This window comes from Urocitellus parryii, chromosome 3, assembly GCF_045843805.1.
Source record: "Urocitellus parryii isolate mUroPar1 chromosome 3, mUroPar1.hap1, whole genome shotgun sequence".
NCBI classification, from domain to species: Eukaryota; Metazoa; Chordata; class Mammalia; order Rodentia; family Sciuridae; genus Urocitellus; species Urocitellus parryii.
This window is the reverse complement of record NC_135533.1, coordinates 14,290,854-14,311,563: the sequence shown is the minus strand read 5'-3', so window position 1 is coordinate 14,311,563 and position 20,710 is coordinate 14,290,854. Positions and strand designations below refer to the sequence as shown.

General features: G+C 48.8%; 1 protein-coding gene across 1 annotated transcript in view; it reads left to right on the top strand.

Moving 5' to 3' along the window:
* Tbxas1 (thromboxane A synthase 1) overlaps positions 1-20,710 on the top strand; it is a 153,788-nt gene that overhangs the window by 62,878 nt on the left and 70,200 nt on the right. The window contains exon 5 of the mRNA XM_026405397.2: positions 14,573-14,689. Within this exon, the coding sequence (XP_026261182.1) occupies positions 14,573-14,689 (117 nt within the window). The remainder of the gene's footprint in view (positions 1-14,572; positions 14,690-20,710) is intronic.

The following is a 20,710-nucleotide window of genomic DNA, read 5'->3' as shown; positions in this document are numbered from 1 at the left end:
GATGTGAGATCCTTGGGCCTGCATCTTAAAGGAACTATCCACAGCATTCCTGCATTCTGTAGTAGTAGGGCTATCAGAGTAGATTTTTGGGTCTTCACAAAATTTATGAGATTGGTGCAATTATCATCTCCATTTCACAGACAGGAAAACCAAGGTTCAGAGAGGTTAAATGACCAACCCAGGTCACATGACTACCTGGGGGAAGAGCAGAGATTTGCGTAGCATCACCCAAGGCAAGTCCAGAATTCTCTTTTACTACAAGATTACAATGGCTGGCTCTGGTGACATTTCTGGATGTCAAGGTTTAAGGGAATAATTGGTCCCTCACCCAAAATTATGCTCATTCCCAGAGCATCATGCCCAATGCCAGACACCACATGGCCACTGGAAGGAGGTGACTGCCTGGTCTTCTGTCTTCGTCATCTCCGAATGGCCAAAGAAATCGCAGAGGTTTAACTGCTTCTGGTTTCTCTTCCCCAACACAGTTATCATCCCGCTGCTCGGAGACTCCCGAAGGCCTTTGTCTGCTGGGGTCTTACAGACTGAGTCAGTGTAGATCGCTGCTCCACCAGCTCAGCAAGGGGTGTTGATTGGAGAAGCCAGGGGAGCTGAGCGTCAGAGCACCTGGGCCACCAAGTCCCATCCGAGCAGGTGGTGAAGGCTGCCCAGGAGCCTGCCATGATTCCTGAGCCCACCCGAGCCCTGAGCAGTGAGATGGATGTGGCAGCTGTGTGTTTCCATATGGCTTCAAGTGACACCCAGTCTGTCCCCAGGGCACAAGATCCTGAGAACAGACCTGGAAGAGGGCCCCCTCTAGGAGCAGACAAATTCAACCCATGTGTTTGAGCTGAGGATACCTTTGGCCTTGGTCAGGTTCTCCTCCAAGCCATTGGCAGCCCACCCTCATTTCTTCCACCCCCAGACTGAAGTGTGTTGGTCCTGGGCCCCAAACTCCAGGGTAGGGTTCTAATTTCCTTCCTCTTCCACTCATCCCAGGATTAAGCCTTCAGCATGAAGTTCAAGTCCCCCAGACAAGATTTAAGGGCCCCTGTAACTTAGATCCATTCCATGTGCTCCAACCTAATCTCCCACTTCTCCCCAGAACAAGCTGTCACCCCCTCTGGCAGGGACCCTCCATTCTCTCCCTAGCCTGGATCTCATGCTGACAGCCTCAGAGCATGGGAGACAGTGGAATAGTAGGCTTCATGCTCGATAGCCCAGTGAGCTTGAGCAAACTTCTTCACTTCATTAAACCACTTGTTCCTCCGGTGGGAAATGGGGAGTAATGCCAAACGGGATCATGCAGGTAAGCTTCTAGGCAGTGCTGGGCAGGCAAGGCAAGCAATCATGGTGCATGAGTTGCTTTTAGCAAGAAAAACTCCACCTCCTTCACACCCATCCCAACCCTAGCCAGTTTTCAAGGCTCCCTTCAGATTCTGCCTCCTCCAAGAAGCCTTCCCTGCCTCCATCTACATTCTCTCTTTCCTTGCTCCCGCTTATCTGCACCACTCATCTTTGCAATAGATCCCACTGAGCCTTCTGCTATTTATAGTAAAGGAAGGTGCGGGCTTTCGCCCTAACTTGATCTTTAGTCCTTGAAGGCCAGGAAGCATATCTTGGACTTCTTTACTGGACTCTGTGGCCCAAACACATAAGGACTATTCAGCACCCAATATATTTTTGTGCAAACTAAATTAAGCCTCCACCAACAATGACAACCTCCCCAGAAGAATGAAGCATTACCTGAACCTGGAAATTCCATATGCACTTCTCCATCAAGGACATTCACAAACGCAATGGAAAAAGAAAAAAGGGGGGAAAAAAGACCCATCAAAGACCCATTGTGGATTAGATCTCCAGGAAACCCTAGTGTTTATAATTTTCCATCTGGGACCCTATCCACTTATCTTTATCTTTGTTTACGGTCTTTAAGCCAATTCCATATTCATGATAAAACAACCCTTAGTGACTCAATTTTTTAAAAACAGTCGTTAGAGTGGATTTTCTCACAGGTTTTTGAAAGTCAAATTAAACTGGGTTCTGTGGTTCCCTCTTATCCATATGCTTATTTATCTGCTCAAAGAACTCAAGGAGATTAGTGAGGCGTGATTTCTCCTTCCTGACACCAGGCTGCCTTCTCCCTAATAAGGCATGTTTACTTAAGTGTTGAGCGACTCGGCCTTATTAGACATTCGCTCAGTAAACATTAAACGCTTGCTCTATGTGAGCCTCCACCAAACGGTCCCCTGTGATACAGAAATACTTCTGCATATTAGTTTGATGCATTAAGTGAAAAGGAACTTAAATAACGCAGAGTTTCATCTTCCAACCGTGAGAGCTCATCTCTGCTCCCAGATCCAGGCTTGAGTTATGTGCGTCCCTGGGCAGCCTGGCAGAGAATGGCGGTGATGCGCCAAGCTGGGTTCAGCTGAAATTTGATGTGAGCTGTGAGCACCCCCCCCCCAGGGACCCTTGGAGCACAGAGGAGGAGTGACTAGAGGGAAACCCAAGTCAGCAAAGGCACATATTTGAATTCCAAAATCATTGAATGAAATATTCTTTTTCAAACCCCAGAACACTGAGCAGAGCAGAGTAGGACCTGGGGTGGCAGTTGTCACCTCTGAGTTTGCAGTCCCACATTTTCCCAGGCCTGTGGAGTGCGTCCTTTCCATCTTGCCCCTTCTCCCCCATCGGTGCCCTCAGGGCTTCCTGAAACTGTGGGTCCAACCGCAGTTGATCATTAAACCCAAGTCCATCTTCTACATCATGAGGGTATTTTTGTTGTCATTGTTATTTTTGTTTAAATATCTGTGGAAACTGGAACAGGGTCCATGTGACTCAGCAGAAACTACTATAACCAGTAGCAGCCCACCCGATTCTTGGCCTCCCATCAAGGCCTGGAGTTGGGGAAGCATGGGAAGGATGATAAGGGGTAGGCTGTCTTTAGCCCATTTTCATTCTATTTGGATGGGGGAGGGGGACATGGAAGCGATGTACCTGTCCAGTCTTGAGACCTGCTGCCTTGGGGCTATGAGCTCTGGACCCAAATGGCGGCACAGAGAATGGATCATCTGCTTAGATGGGAATGGAGATGGAAGGAGAGGGTGGTTGTATGTGTATGTGGAGGGGTGGGTGAGTACAAGCCCTCAGGTCCTTATCCTTAACAGAGGTCACTTCTTCAGGCATGGATCAGGCTACTCACAAGCATGACATCTAAAGCCATGTGATGAGTTTGGTGAGTGGCTTTATCCAGAGCCATAAGCACCCAGGGGCCTGGATGCCCTCCATTTAGCCTGTCAAAGGCCTGCTTCATCCCCTCACCACACAACTGTCAAAATCTAAGGATGAGTCACTTTGGAACCTCAGCCCCCTTGGCCTTGGCAAAGATGGCTAAAGTCAGCAGGCAAATGAGTCACTGGAGACCTGGTTACCCTGTGCACCTGCAGCAACACCCCGGTCCAGAGAAGCACAGGGCCTTCATCAATAAGGAAAAGTCCCTTTAGAGCTATGGGTGGATCAGACCCACCTGGGCTGGGGCCTCAGGGACCTGCCTGCTGGCATCTGCTGAGAAGAGACGGGACATCAGCAGGTTTGCCGTAAAATTGCCCCTTTTTAACTTGTCCCTGTGCCTATAACTGGCACCATCTAGAGTTCCTGTTCCCCTTTCCTTTAACTGAAACAGTGAGTAAGTGAAGACGTGCAGCTGTTCAGACATGTGCTGTAAGGTTTAGGATGTGAGAAGGTTGTTGCGTGCAATCTGGGAAGCTCTTGGAACTCCAAGCAAATCTGGGAAGCTTTTTGGATGCTGTGTTTTTTGAGAAAGGTCAACTCAGGCTCTAGGTCTGCAGCTCTAAGTGAGGCAGGAGCCTGGAAGCTCTACCCGTCGGCAGAGAGCAGGGAAACGGAACTGCCACTTGCCTAACTGACACCTCCATCTCTCTCTTTTTTTGGACTGGGGATTAAATCTGGGGCCAGACACTTGCTGGGCAAGCATTCTGCCACTGGGATATATCCTCATCCCTTTTAAAATGTTTTTATTTTGAGACCGTCTTACCAGGGTGGCCTTGAACTTGGGTCCTCCTACTTCAGCCTCCTGAGCATCTGGGATTGCAGGTGTGCCACCTGCCTTTGAGGAAGATCTCTCTGATGCACGTGAAATGTTTTGTGATGCTCAGGAAACTCTCCAGCCTGAGCAGGAAGCTTCTGGTCCCAGGATGGGTGGCCCACTGCAAGACCCAAATGTCAGCCACAATGGCTTGCCTGTCCCCTGCCCGTGGGCCTCCCCTTTCACCTGCTTTGCTCATGGCTGAAGGCGGTTAGTCCTGGAGAAGTCAGATCCATGGGATTGCATTTGATCTGTAAAACACACTGAGCTGCGAGTTTTGAACATGATACGGGGGGTCTGAACTTGAACGGGCTTGAAAGGAACTGAGTGCCTTGTGAAGCCTTGGGCTGGCAGGAATGAATAGTGCTAAGTGGCATGGATTGTGAATGTTCAGGTGTTCTCCTCTCTGCCTTGCAGAACTTTTTTTCTTAATTTAAAAATCTTGTTGAAAATGATTTCATATTTTTATGTCTTACTAGGCTCTTGGTTCAGTGGGAAGTCAACTTTACATTTTTTTAAAAAGAAATAAGTAAAATCTTGTTCTTACATTTATGTCTTCTTGCCTTCACTTGCAGTGGCAGAAGTAGAAATAAGTGTGTACACCTGGAGATTAATATCTAGAGTTTGGGGTGAGAATAGTAAATAAGCCACAGAAGCAATACTGGTCTCAAAGTGGTTGTGTTCCTGAACATTCCATGAATGTCAAGTCACTGGGACAGTAAGTCCCCTCCCTCCCTCTTCCCTGCCCAGCCTCCTTTATGTAACATTCCTTTTCTTTCCATTTGCTCTTCTTCTAACCCTGGGCCCAGCAATACGGTGAAAAGCCTTAAAAGGAATTAAATCAGATTCCACATTTTCTACCTATGATTAGCCATGTGACCTTCAACCAGTCCTTTAACCTCTCTGAGCCTCAGTTTCCTCCTGTGTAAAACATGAGTATTAGGCCAGCTACTCACTGAGGTCAGTTTGGTCCCTGATCACGTGGCATGTGGCAGTCAGAACTTACAGGTCACCAGGGTTTCCCCAGCATCCCAGGGAGCCATTTAAAGCTTCAAATGCAGAGCCAAGCGCCCCCTGCCTCCCCCAAAGGAGGGAGCATGACAGATGTCCCATCAGGGACACCCTTACCCTTCTCTGACACTGCTATGGCAAGGAACTCTACTAAAATCTGTTGAAGAGTTTCAGCAGAAGAGTTCATGAGCTCCTGACTCCCATCCTCACTCAAGAAGGGTGCTCGCTGTCAGAGTGGATCTCATGGAAAGGCAGGGTGTACGGTTTCCTAGAACTCACTTGGAACTCTCAGGAAGGGCTGCCATCGTCTGTCCTGCGCCTTCAACCAGGTGAGAAGAGGCCCCTTCCGTCGGCCGGAACCACCTTGGCAGATGGAGCACAAGCTTGCTTTTTACCTGCCACGTGCCTGGCCCCTTGAGCTGTGGACACACCTCACAGCTGACTCAGTGGCTGCTCTTTTGGGTCCCAGTTGAAAGCAGGGAAAAGGAAAGTTATGTAATTTCTGGGACCATTTCCTATGGGCACGGAGAATGAATGAAAATGATCCACTGTGAGAGCCGAGGGAAACCTTGACTATTTTTATTTTTAGTATTTCCTTCTTAAATGTTTGCATCATTTTTAGTAAAAGGAACATCTTTGTTATTTCAAAGCACCAAAATATAAGCGCTACTTGATTCCATCTTTGTACAGCCAGGTAGTAACCGTCGTAAATTGAAAATAGCCTCAAGCATAGAATTTAGGATAATTCAAGTGACGGATCATTCTGAGATTTAATTGATCATAATCTAGTGAGGGGCAGTGCCAGATGTTTCCCACACCTGGTGAGGAGGAGGCAGGCTCTTCAGCGGCTTCATGGGTGTGCAGGGCTGTGTGGGAATCAGAAAGGACATCAGGAACAGTGGAGCACAGAGTTTTGGAGATCATGCATCCTATCTGATATTAACACGTCTGCAGCTGAATTGACAAACTTCACAATGAATGAGTTGGGAACATTTACCAGTGTCACAGTGTCCTTTGCTCTGCTTTCCTGGTACCCTCAGTTCTATGTGCCATTGGAGACCTGTCCTCCACCCTGTCAATGCATCCTGGAGGTCATTCATATCTCGAGGGAAGGTTCTTGCGTGTTTCAGACACTAGGAAACTGTTTCCGGCTACAGCTCCATGATGCATGTTGCCCCCTGATCCTTGGCCAGGATAATATACATCCTGAGTTAGAGCCAAACTGCAGCGACGCATCTTGTAGCACTCTGGGAAGAGTCTGTGGGTCTTGTGCAGCTGTGCCAAGCCAGCTGAGGGGCACCAGGTTAGCCCATAAACACCCAGAAGTGATCTTCGTGCAAGCGTGGTATGCGAGGTGTGGGTTTTCCTTAATAATTTGCTCCTCGGGACTTTGTGACTCTTCAAAGCTGAAAGTTTATCCTTGGCTGGCCTAATAAGAAAATAGGGATCTTAATTGAAAGGACAAACATGTTTATCTGTCCAAGGGGACCTTAGTAGTTGAGCCACAGGCCATAACTAAGCTGTTTATCAGGATACGGATAGAATCAGAATCACCCAAGAGTTCATGCCGTAAGGTAAAAAGCACTCGGTGAGCTGTAATATTGACAAGTGTTGGTCATAAACCACCCCATTCCCTGCAAGTGAACTGTGAGTTTCCATTCTCTGTCTTGAGCCCTACTATGGGCCAGCCTCTGGAGATAGTAGGACTCCATAAACGTTCACAGCTTGATAACAGACAGATACTATTCAGAGCTGAACTGGCAAACCACCAAACATAAAATGCAGCCACCCAGCTCAAGGCTGCCTTGGTGATGTCACGGGTTCCCGAGGCCTTGGCGAGCCCCGGTTGAAAGTGGCAGCTGTCCAGCTGTGGCCATGATTGCCGGGGAGCACCAGAGGCTGTGGTCCAGGGTTTCGGTTGTGAAGCTCATCCATGTCTTCTAAACGTTCGTCTTTCTAAATGTCCAAGGCATGGCAATTTGGATCAGAGCAAGTGAGGACAGAGGGGTCCTTTTGCTGGGGTTTTCTGTCCCCTCCCACTGCCAGCTCTAACTCCACCCCTGTCAACTGAGGGAAAGACCTGGTGATCACCGTCACCTCCCTCACCGCCCTGCCCCCACTCCCAGGGACTTTGCATTCCCTCTGTTCTCCTTCCCTTTCCTTTTAAAATGCATCCCTGTCTGAAAACCATCCTCTAGACCACGTGTTCTAATCCTATCACACACCACCATAGGACGCCCTTCCTGAGACCAGGCGCTGTCCTGTTAGCGCAGTAGGCAGGGCTTCCTCTGTCCCCAGCATGGATATCCCAACACAGCCCAGCCAACCAGCTTGTGGTCAGTTGAGGTTCCCAGATCTTTGTAATGTGAGTTATTGTAAGGCATGAAGCCTTCTAGTGACGTCTATTCATCTTGCTGGTGTTCATCCAGCATTCAAGTCCGTCCACAGGAAAGGTTTATGATTTAGTATTTTTTTAAATTGAGATCACCTCCAAACCCAATGCACTTTGCGTAGGCAGCACTCACGTGACTACAACTCACATCAAGACACAGAGTATCTTCTGTGCTCCAATTTTGTTTTCCAAGCGTAGAAATAAAACAGAACTTCTACTCAACAATCTTATTAATCTCAATATTAATTATAATATTTACTTGTGTTAGTTCTCGGGTCTTCCATGTTATATGATCATGTCATCTATAATAACTAGCTTTATTTCTTCCATTCCAATTTTTACATACTTCTTGTCTTTTTCTTGCCTTCTTACATGTCTATTATGTCAACTAGAAGTGTGATAAGGGACCCACTTGTCTTGCTTCCAAACTTGAGAAGTGTTGGGTGTTTCCCTATTGAGTGTGATGTTAGCTGGAATTTGTTTTGTGAATATCATTCATCAGGTTGGGAAAGTTCACTTATATTCATAATCCACCAAGAGTCATTATCGTGGATAGGTGTTGAATTTTAGCAACTATCTTTTCTGCATCTGTTGAGATTATGTTTTCTCCTTTACTATTAATGCAGCTAGTTGCATTGATTGCTTTTCAAAAGTTGCATTCGTGAAATGAGTCCCACGGGATCTGGATGAATGACTCTGTTAAAGGATCACTGGATTACATAAGCTAATGTTTTCTTTAAAATTTTTGCATATGGGCTGGGGATGTGGCTCAAGTGGTAGCGCGCTCACCTGGCATGCGTGTGGCCCGGGTTCGATCCTCAGCACCACATACAAACAAAGATGCTGTGTCCACCAAATACTGAAAAATAAATATTAAAAGTTCAAAAAAAATAAATTAAATAAAATAAAATTTTTGCATCTATGTTCATGAGAAACATTGACCTACAGTTTTTCATTTTAATAAGCTTTTGTCAGATTTTGGAATCAGCTTATCTGGCTTCTGGGATGGTCCAGTCTCATGTTAAATTGTGATCCAGGGAGTGTTAATCTTCCAGCTGTGATTTCTGCAAATCAGAAGTTCACTATGAAAATAACAAATAAAATATTTGATTGGACTGAGCTAAGTGTAGAAGCCTGGGGTTCTCTATTTGTTTCCAGACTGATAGTTTTATTTGTCTTTGGTTGTTCTACCAGCCCTGAAACCGCCCAAAGGAGTTATTTACCCACCCATTATTTCTCCTCCTTCTCCATAAGAATGTCCTTGGAACTCATAAAATGTTTTCTTTCCCACATCTATAGATCTGTCGCTCCATGAAAGAAAAAAGAATGAGGTTACTTTGGCACCACTTGCTGCTAGTGAACTCGCACTGACTCCTAAAAACCACTTTTTAAAAATAATCTTTGGAAAATGAGAGTGAGATGCTCTTTGTACAGGGCTTGGCAGTGAGGTCCGGGCCACGGGGCTTCCCTCCGAGGTGTTTCCTGAGACGTTTCATAATGTAAATAGGAGTCAGCAGGCAGAGGAGGAAGGGGCCAGAGGGATGGAGAACTCGAGGTACAGAGCAAAGAGCTTGTAAGGAGACGCAGACCCTAGGGAGAAGAGAGTGTGGTCGAGGTACCAACAGAACTACAGGAAGCCATCCCAGACCTGCGCGCCAGGGACAGCTCTGAACTCTTCCAGTGTCAGAACTCAACCTTGCCATTGCTCAAAATCCATGGTCCCCATGACTCCCATTGTTCCCCCACCCCACGCCCAATCCATTAGGAAATCCTGCCTTCTGAAGCTTGCCAAATCTAACTGCTTCACCCCATCCACAGCCAGAACCCTGGGCTGAGCTGTCCATGTGCTCCTCTGAATGGCTCAACCCACCTCCATCCTGGGTCCCCACAGACTATTCTCAACATCAAAGCAGAGTGAATCCTTAAAATACAAGTCAACTCAAGATACAGCTCTGTTCAGAAATCTGCACTGCCTCCTGTGTCATCCAGAGTAAAATGTCTACCTGGGCCCCCGAGGCCCCCCCCCCAGCCCTGTGACCTCTCCACCCCCGTCTCTCCACTCTAGCTCCTTGAGTTCCTTAAGTATGCCTTAGTATCTTTGCCATGATGGTCCCCTGCCTGGAGCTGGACTTCCCTCTACCCAGCTCCTTATATCAGTGGCTCAAATCCCACCTCCTGTAAGAGCCCAGTCCTGACCCTTTGATTTAATGCCACATCTGACCCTTCAAGTTACTTCTTCTGTATCTGTCTGCCTTTTCCCACTAGAATTAGTAAGGACAAAAAGCTTCATCATGTTCACAAATGTATCCTAAGTACCTATATCAGGGCTTGGCTCTCAATAAATATTTCAGTGAGAAGCCTCACCATCATCCTGAGAGGTGGGCACATTATCATCTCCAAGTTACAGATTGGGAAACTGAGGCCCAGAAAGGTCAGTTTTAAAGGTCACACAAAGCCAAGACTTGAACCCAGGGGTCTGAATCTAGGTCTGTGGTTACTTCTGCCTTATCCTGCTCAAGTCTGGGGTGGAAAGTACAGTCTGGGCTTCCAGAAAGCTCCATGCTGTCTCCAGACTATTACTATAAAGCACTGAGTCTGCATTGTGCTTGGAGAGGGTGAGGAATTGGCAAGAGCATGCCAGGTCTTATAAATCCAGTTAGGGAATTTGCACAAGAAGATGATACCAGGGTAGATTTGTATTTTTGTCTTTTAACCGAGTCATTAAAATTTTGCATAACAATAGGGCACCATGTGATACTGGGTACATGTATACACTATCTAATGTGTAAACCAGGTTCAAAAGGTCTGTTTCCTCCAACATTTATCATGTCTCCACAGTAGAAGTATTCACTAGCCTTTCTTCTATCTTTTTGAGATACACAGTCCATAATGGTTATCTAAGTTCACCCAACCATGCAATAGCACCCCAGAGCTTCTTGCTCCTAACCAGCACCGGCTGATCAACCTCTCCCATCTCTACCTCCCCATCTCCTCCCCCAGCTGCCTGAAACCACCATTCTACTCTCAACTTCCATGAGATCAACTTTCCTGTTCTAGAGAGATCCCACTACAGCTGGACATGGTGGCAAGTGCCTGTTTGGAGGCTGAGACAGGAGGATCACAAGTTCAAAGCTGGCCTCCACAACTTAGCGAGACCCTAAACAACTTAGTGACACTCTGTCTCAAAAAAAAAAAAAATAGATAGATAGATAAAAGGAGTACTCCCCCTACAATGTGGAGAGTGGAAGGGTGGGATCTGGCAGGGAAATCAGGGGCTCAGGTAATGATGACCTCAGCCAGGGCAGTGGTTGCTGCCCAGCAGAGATTTCCGAGCTGTGACTGATGGGATTTTAGTTGGGAGGAGATGACTCTTGGTTGTGTGGTCTGGGTTGGAATGGGTCTTTCAAACATTTCAATCATGACTTACTAGAAGAACTGCATCTCCCATGTTGATGCAGAATAACAGAAAACACACACACACACACACACACACACACACATGTATGTTACATGTGCTCAATGATAAAATACAGACCCTTACTTTGTAAAGTTCTCCTCCCCCACCCCAGTCCTGGGAACTGAGCTTCATGCTAGGCGAGCGCTCTACCACAGAGCCACACTCCTAGTCCTGTAGTTTCTAGTCTATTTCTTGTTTCTTTCTTTTCACCACCCACTACACTGATCTCATGACAGATTCTGCCCTAGAGAGAGATTGGAGACACCTTGGCTGAGACTGGAACACACCAGCTCAGGCTGTCAGGTGGGGTCTAGAAAGCCCTGTGTCCCCAGATCTCTTTTCCCAAGACCCAGAGTCCCCTTTCGGCCCAGCACTCAGTCCTGCCCTGTCAAACTCCCCAGTCTGCTCCTCACTCCTGCAGGGAAAGTTCTGGTACCTTTCAAGGTATTGCTTAGCACATATGGAGACAGGTCTTGCAGATTGAGGGAAGGGTGGTCTCCCAGGTACAGAGTTTCAGATTTGCAAGATGAAAAGAATTCTGTAAACAGATAGTGGTGACGGCTGCACTGTGAATGCACTTTATCTACTGAACTGCACACTGAGAAATGGTTAAGACAGGAAATTCTATGTTATGTATATTTTGCCACAGTTTTTTTTCTTTTTGCTGTACTATGGGTTGAACCCAGGGGTGCTCTACCAAGGAGCTATACCCCCAGCACTTTTTATTTTTCTATTTTGATGCACAGTCTCACTAAATAGTTGGCCTTGAACTCGAGATTCTCCTGCCTCAGCCTCCTGAGTTTCTGGGATGACAGGTGTGCACCACCACATCAGGCACAACTTTAAAAAACTATGTGTAAACTAACTCTTTAAAATGTCTGGTGTGTTGTTCTGGAGATGAAGTCTGTGGGTGGAAGAGTTCTGGATGACTTAGATCCAACCCCTCCAAAGCTCAAACTTCCCGTGTGGTGTCCATGAGTGGTGCATGGCCCTGGTGGCACAAGGCAGGCTTGGGGCCTCAGCTTCCAGGGTTCCTCCTCAGAGAGCCTTGCTGGCCCTGCTCCCCCACACCCTCTTTCCTTCATAATGTCCTCTTTCTCCTAAGCTGTGGTATCTATTTCTTGGTTTATGAGCTTTCTCTCTACTTCTCCACTAGACCAACCTCCCCACAAGGCCAAAGCAATGATGTCTTTTGGATTCAGCTCTGTCTACGCAGCTTCTGGAAACTGGTCTGAGTTTGCTAGAGGCCAGAACAGACTCCCACAGACTGGGAGACTCACACAACAGACTTTCATTTCCTCACCATTCTGGAGGCTGGAAGTCTGAGAGCAGGGTGAAAAATTCTGGCTTTTGAGTAGTGGGACAGTTCTCTAGATGAGCTATCAACCTCCCAAGTCCCTGCCAGCTTCCACTAGTAAACCCGATTCTGCCCCTCAGGGTCACCCAGCAACCCAAACACACGTGTGAGTGCATGAGCGTGTGTACACACACACACATACTCACACACTCGACATTATTTAATGTCCTCTTGCCGTCTGAGAGCCTTTTTGAAATGACTAAATCGCTGGTCTCCTTCTTCCGGTCTGACATCTAGAAATGAAGCATTTACAATCATCACTGCCCCCAGACTTTGCCATCAAGAAATGGGGGGGGTTCTGAAAGAGCCTCTAGGCCAGGAGGGAGCGGTGGCTGGTGAGAGAGGTGTCTAAGGGGCGTGATGACATATCACACAGGGGCTGAGATTTGTCCTTCAGGTGCAAGATAAAAAATAGCACGGATCCAATCCCCAGGTGTTAAGGACGGATCCAAATCCAATCAATCTTGACTCTTATCTCTAATTTATTCTGTCTCTTCAGAGCCACACAAACCCCCATCCGCCTTCCTTCTAGTGAAATGTCTTCTCCGTGTGGCAGGAGGCGGCTTCGCCACTCTATAAATACACAGAATGTCTGATTTCCTCCTTTGACTCTGGAACCTAAACAAACAGATTAGGTTCCAAAAATTCCATAAAAACCATAATTTAGTGGCCACAGCACTCCTAAAGAATTCCATTCTAAATATAGAGAGGTATTCCTCGGCAGGAAAATATCCAGCTCCTTGGTTCTAATATATAATTAAATCCTCTAGATACTTTGCAGTTATGTTTTATGGCTTATTTTGAGTGTTCATATTTTATCAGAAAATTATAATTTTCCTCTAAATAGGAGTTTTTACAAGGCTTTTGAATTATGATGGCTGGCTTCATGTTTCAACTATAATTAAAACAGTGGAAAGAAATAGCGGAACCGTACAGCACCACGTGGTCCTGAAGAGGGCTGGGGCCTGCATTTCAAACCCTGCAGTCCCTGGGCTGGGGACACTCCAGCCAAGTGTGGGGCAGCTGGCTTTAGCAAGGAATGAAGGGCCTGGGAGAAGGGAGAAGGAGTCCCCAGACCCCTTGGCAGGCTTGGGGCCTCAGCTTCCAGGGTTCCTCCTCAGAGAGCCTTGCTGGCCCTGCCCCCCCACACCCTCTTTCCTTCATAATGTCCTTGCTCCTGAGCTGGGATAATATCTGTTGGTTGGTCTATGAGCTTTCTCTCTACTTCTCCACTAGACCAACCTCCCCACAAGGCCAAAGCCATGCCTTTGGATTCAGCTCTGTCTACGCAGCTTCTGGAAGCTCGTCTGAGTTTGCTAGAGGCCAGAACAGACTCCCACAGACAGACTGGGGGACTCACAGACGCTCATTTCCTCACCATTCTGGAGGCTGGACGTCTGAGAGCAGGGTGTGGGCAGGGTTGGTGTCATCGGTGATGTCTCCCCTCAACTTGGGGACGGCCATCTTCTCCCTGTGCCCTCCACCTCTTCCCTCTGCGCATGGCCATGTCCTGATTTTCTCTTCTTATAAGGATCTTATATTGGATTAGGACCCACCCGAATTATTTTACTTCAGCTACCTTTTTTAAAGGCCCTAGGTCCAAACCCAGTCTCGTTCTAACGTTCTGGGGATTAGGACTTCAGTAGGTGAAGTTTTTTTGTGGGGGACACCATTCAGTCTAGAACACATTAGGCATTCAGCGGATATTTGTTGATTGAGGAAATGAATGAATGAATGAATGATGGAACAGACACACTGCGGCAGACATGTTTCTGGAGGGCCCTCCTTCCTCCCCTCCCCTCTTCCCTCATCCATTCCTCAAGGAGCCAGACACATGAGTCTGTCGACTCTGGGTCCAACTGACACAGCCCACAAAATCCTTTTCCACGAAGCTCAGACATGAACCTCAATCTGACACACCTCCAGGAAGACCACCACGTCTAACCTCAGAGGACCTCCTCAGCAGAGAGCGGCAGGACACAGGGGTCACTGAGCTACTTCTATGGTGTTGACCACACTGTGACAGGGCAGATCTGGGCCAGCAGACCTTGCCACCCGCTCCCCCTGGGCCTCAGCTGTGGATCATCGTCCACAAGCACTTAGAGTTGTCTTCCGTATCCTTGCAAGGGAAACCTCCTAAGCGTTGCTCACTGATGAATGGTGACCAGCGTGTTGACCGTGAACTTGCATTGCCTCCAAGGTGGCCTTGACTCCCTGGGTCCTAACCCTCTGCTTGTGGCTTTCCAACAGGCCACGGGATTGGAGCCCAAGTTGGTAGCCAACAGCATCCTGTTCTTACGTGACAAAAGATGGGAAGAGATCAGAGGCGTCCTGACTCCTGCTTTCAGTCCTGCCAAGCTGAACGAGGTAAGACACAGGAACTGCCCCTCTTCCCCTGAGGAATGAGCTTCTCCCTCCCAGTAGTAGAGAGCCCGATCAGGTTGCATCGCCGGCCCAGGTGGCACATCCAAATGCCCTACTCACTGTGGCCTTCACGCCCGTCTTTCATGAGAAAGCTCAGGATACTGTGCTATGCGTCTTCCATCTCCCCAGCCGCCGTAAATCCATCAGTGAACAGTGAGTGCCAGGGCGCTCTGGCTCTGTCCCAGACACTGCTGGATGCCTTTTCAGGAGAAAACTGGACCAGTGCTTCTCCTACTCCCATGTACAATGGATCCCGGGGGAGCCTGTTAACATGCAGATTCTGCTTCAGGAGGTCTAGGGTGAGGTCCTAGTGTGTGGCTTCAAACAACCCAATCCCCCAATGAACAGCAAGCACATTGCACAGAGCAAGGAAGTAGACAAGAGCCTGAGTCAAAGGCAGGTGCTGAATCACATCGTAGGGAGGTGAGGGCTGTGGATTCTGGGGGAGGAGGATGGAGAAGTTTCCTGGCAGAACTCTAGGTGGGCAGCCATGACAGGGTAACCTTCAAGGCCAAGACAGAGGGACAAGTGGACTCCACTCGGTGCTCTCCTTTCCCAGCCCAATGCTGCTCTTCCCTACCAGCTGTGCAGCCAAAGGCCCGGGTCTGCACGAACCTCTCAGGCAACTCATTATCGCCTGCCCCTGGTCCTGGGATTTTTGTCTGAGCCTGATGGATTGCTGGTCTGACTTTGGTGTCTGTTGTTGTGAATTCTGCATCAACTCAAGAGTGAGAACTCGGACCCTTTTGATGTGGGGCGACTGGGCTTCCCCAAACTGACTCCAGGTCCGGGGCAGCTCCAAAGCAAGTGACCTTCCACAGTTTGGGTGGCTGTTCTAGAACACTGGGTTTGGAGTAGCCTGTCTTCAGTTCAACACATTAAAGCTCCTCTTAGCTCAGTCTGAAGATGCTCAGCCACAGGGCCCTGAATTCCTATGAATCTGAAATCTTCCCAAAGAGACAGGGTTCCCTGCTTCCTCCTATGCAATTAAACACACTCAGGAACTAGTGAGCCTGACAGTTTTCAATGAAGTTGGGTTTTTTGGGGAGGGGGTGGGTATCAGGGATTGAACTCAGGGGCACTCGACCCTTGAGTCACAACCCCCACCCTTTTTTTTTTTAAAGAGAGAGAGAGAGAGAGAGAGAGAGAGAGAGAGAATTTTTAATATTTTCTAGTTCTCGGCGGACACAACATCTTTGTTTGTATGTGGTGCTGAGGATCGAACCTGGGCCACACGCATGCCAGGCGAGTGCGCTACCGCTTGAGCCACATCCCCCGCACCACCACCCCCCCTATTTTGTATTTTATATTTTATTTAGAGGCAGGGTCTCACTGAGTTGCTTAGGGCCTCACTAAATTGCTGAGGCTGGTTTTGAACTCTCAATCCTCCTGCTTCAGCCTCCTGAGCTGCTGGGATTTCAGGCGTTAATCATGAAGATTTGATTTGCATTTTCATGAGCAGCCTCTGCTGCTTGGGGGCAGAACATGGGCCATTTGTCCCACTAGCTCGCACTCACCACTCCAAGGGATCCCATGTTTATGGACACACTTATGCTCACGACATCCCTGTGAGGTGGATACTACTGTCCTTGCCATCCCTGTTTTACCCAGGAGGAGACGAGGCATGGACAGAGCGAGTGCTCTGATCACAGCTGGTGAGTGGCAGAGCCAGGGCTAGAATCACATCACTTCCGTGTGGCTTCCTCTCTGACTGTCCCAGGGGGCAGTCTGCAGAGAGAGGCAGTGGAGTCCTTGGGCCTCTGGGAGCTGAGGGATCACAGCCTGCTTCTCCCTTTCCAGCCTAGGTTTGGAGCTGACTGAGGTATGGAAACAGGTTTCAGGCAGAGAAATCAAATGCCCTCCTTCCCTACTCACCTTAACTGAGTGAATGCAGCCTCCTATGATCTGGTGGGTTTGCGGATCCTTCTTCCAGAATGGGTCCACTGTACCGCTACCCGTGTGGGGCTGGGGGAGCCCGGGCCCACACATGCTCAGTTCCTTCTTCCCAGGCTCAATTGGATAAGAGGATACAATGGCAAGGAACAGCCATCCTGGGCCACAGGGGCCCATTGAGGTCACCTGGGGAGCTTGGAAGCCCACTGTGGCCCAGGTCCCCCTCCTAGATATTCAGATTGGATTGGTTGGGTTGGAGAGGCAGCCCAGGCTCCAGGAGCTTCTCCGGCTCTCAGGTGAGGCTAGTAGAGAACCAGCACCAAGCAACACCATCACTAGAGACTTCCCACGAGACAAGAGGAGGGGAAGGAACCTCTGCGTTCACTGGGGCGATTGATCCTGCTCCACATTTATCTCTTATCTATTGAGGTCCCATGGAAGGATTTATTTGAAGGAAGGGACTGTTTTTTTAAAAACAATGACCACTGTTCCACACCACCTGTATCAAATCCCACCACTAAAACAATGAGGGCACGAAAAGGTGGGGTGGGGAGGGTGACCTAGGGCTGACGGCAGCAGCTCAAGCCTGACGTCTCATCCGTCTTCATCCGTCTTCATCCTTCAATAAGCAATGACTTCACACACTATAGATGTTCCTCATTGTGTTAAAAAGAAGCTGATAGAGGGCATGAGGAAGAGAGGGAGAGAGGGAGAGAGGGGGAGAGGCGGAGAGAGGGAGAGGGGGAGAGGCGGAGAGAGGGGGAGAGGGGGAGAGGGGGAGAGGGGGAGAGGGAGAGAGAGAGGAAATAAGTTAGTTCAGGGGGAAAACGTTCTCTCATCTTGAGCTCTGATTCGTTGATGAAGGAGTCTGCTGGGGTCTAGATTTCCTTAGCACCTTACAGGAAAAACTCCAGAAAATGACCCACTGTCATTGCCCAAACCAGTCCAGTGCTCCTGCTTCTGAAAGCCAAAGCATCTGCTGGTTCAGAAATCAGGTCCTCAGCGCCTGAATCCGTGGCAGAAGAGAAAGTTCCTCTGATCTGTTCACAGCACTAAGATGCCGGGCTGCGGTGGTGGAGGGCAAAGCCAAGCGACTCCCCGGACAGCACCCGAGGGGCTGCCTCACATAACCCCAGTCCACCTGAAGCCCCACTGAAAGTCGTTTTTCTGCCCCAGAGAGTCTGATGCAGGTCCTTGGGTTTCTATGGAAAGAATCCCACTCCCGGGGTGGGCGAGTCAACTTCCCCCACCTCCCGAGACGCTGGACCCTGGAGCTCAGGGGAGGAAGGGAGGAAAGACGATCACCCGAAACAGACACAGTGAGGCCACCCAGGAGGACATGCAGGGGAGAGCATCTTCAGCCAGGGGTCATCAAAGGTGTCCCCTGTGCTCACACAGGAGGAAACACAGAATGCAAAAGGGTGACAGAGGTGGGGATTTGGAGGGGTGTGAGCCACGAGTGCACTTCGTGTCCATAGTCCACGTGCCCAGGGCTTCCCTCGCCCACCCCACCCAGGGGGCAGTGCTCAACTTTGAACCACACATCAGGCTCCCCTGAGCCCCAGTGCAGCAGTGGCCACGGGAGCCGAACCCCAACAGCAGATCCCTCTGCCTGAGAAGGGAAAGGTCTGGGGTTCTGAGCACGGAGGTCATTGTTGTGGCTTAGATGTGGTGTCCCCCAAAAGCTCACGTGTGAGACAAGGCAAGAAGGTCCAGAGGAGAAATGATTGGGTTACAAGAGCCTTAACCCAATCAGCGAATTACCCCCTGATAGGGGTTAACTGAGTGGCAATGAGGTGGCTGGAGGAAGGGGGCATTGGGACGTAGCTTTGGGGTACATATTTTGTACCTGGAGAGCGGAGTCTTTCTCTGCTTCCTGATCATGAAGTGCACTGCTTCCCTCCACCACACTCTCCTGCCATGATGTCCTGCCTCACCTCGAGCCCCAAGGAATGGAGCCAGTCTTAAAATGACTGTGAGCCCTCAAATACACATTTTCTCCTCTACAATTGTTCTGGTGGGTCTTTGAATTGCAGCAGCGAAAAAGCTCATTAAAACAGTCATTCTAAGCCGTGGTGTAGTGTAGACGGGATGCAGAATGTGCCAGGAAGTGGTTTCCAGCCTGCAGAAAAGATGGGTGGAAGGGAGACAAAAGGGAGGGTAGCCCTCCACAGCAGCATCCTGACAACCTCTGTGTTAGGCAGCTTTTTGTCACTGTGACCAAAACACCTGACAAGATCCACCTGGAGGAAGCAAGGTTTATTTGGGGTCAGAGTGTCAGAGGTTCAAGTCCACGGTCGGCCAACTCTTCTCTGGGCCTGAGGTGAGGCAGAACGACATGGCAGAAGGGTGTGGCAGAGGAAGGTGGCAGCTCTTGGCAGCCAGGAAGTGGAGAGAGGAGAGGGAAAGGGCCTCAGGGTAGAGGCACCCTTCCGGGGCGCACCCCTGGGGTTCCACCTTGTCCAGCCCCACCCCAACCTGCCTACAGTTACCACCCAGTTTAGTCATTCAATCGGAGGATGGACTCATTAAGTTACAACGTTCACAATCCACTCATTTCACCTCTGAATATTCATACAAAGGAGCTTTAGGGGGGGCACCTCATATCCAAACCACAACAACCTCATCCACCAACATACTGAGTTTCTGGGCGCTTCCTGGGACTGCAGCCTCCCAGCTGCCTTGGACTGTCGGTCACTGGCTCTCACTGTGGGACCAAGGTCTGCAGCAGGATCAGTGGTTAAAAAATACATAACCGCAGCCACCCCAAGCCCTACAGAACTGAAATGCCTAAGGGTGACTGAGAACCTGTACGTTGGGAAAGTCCCCCGCAGGAGTCCTGCTGAAGCCATCTGTTGTAAAGGCTCCTCTCCGTCCCTGTCTCACGTCTCACACCCACTGCTTCTGAGGCCCAGGGTGCCAGCCCAGCAGCCCCGCCCCTCGCCTGCTTTATCCCCCCCCCCCAGCACTAACAATCCATTTAGTTCACTCATTTATTGTTTTTTTATTGTGTGTCTCATCCTGCTAGATGTATGCTTCAGGAGGACAAAGGTTTTCTCGTCTCTGGTTTTTTCTTTACTCTTAACTACCCACAATAGGTGCATAACAGGCACTCCATAATGGTGGCTGAATGGAGGGATGATAAATCAAAGACCCAAGAAGCTTTTTACCTATCCTAACTAATGGCATATGACAAGACTGAGATAAAAAAAAAATAAAAGGAAAATCATTTTATCAAGAAACAGTTACATCAGAGGATGTGGCAAGTTATTGGCTTTCTCTTTGGAGGGTCACAGTGTATCCATATAAAAACAGAGAAAGCAGTTCACGAGGACACAAAGAGAACGAGACACGGGGACGGAGTCCGCTCGGAGAGGCTGAGCCACGGGTACTCAGCTGTGGGTACCTGAGTCCGTTTTCCCAGAAGGAGCCGTGAAACATCGGCCCCTCGAGTCCTTTCCGAGGACATAGGTTGTTTTTGGACTTTTTCAGAGTGTATTCTTGGGATAGAGGCTTGTTTTCCCTTGAAATTCTGAGGCTTTTTCTTTAGAACTGTGGCTGCTCTATCCTTGTCCACCTGTGTCTGTAAGTGACATTAGCATCAAAGGCTCTAAATGGCCCCCATCTTTACTTACGTGGCTATTAGTCTGCCTCCGTCAATGATGATGGGGGTTACTTTAAGATCAGCTTTATGTCATTACGCCATATTTTCAGTTAAAATGAAACTGGGTTTGGGCTCTACTTTTACCAGGGATGATATGTAGAGCTAGAGAAGCCAGCTCCGAAAATGTGCTTGGTGCAGACCTGATGCAGGAAGAAGAGACCTCTGCTGTCACGGTCCGACGACAGATGAGATGCTGGGTTTGGATGGAAGCATAGCTGAGCATTGCTGGGGAAACACTGATTTTTTGGTTAGGGATAATTCTGCCCAATTGTCCTGCCAGTTTCCATCCGCTCCCCCCACCCCCCGCCCCCAGGATGAATGCTTTGAAAAGGGCAACAAGAGATTTATTTAGAATTTGGTAGTCTTTTGGCTAGATCCCTCGTCAAAGACCATGAGTAAGTAATCCT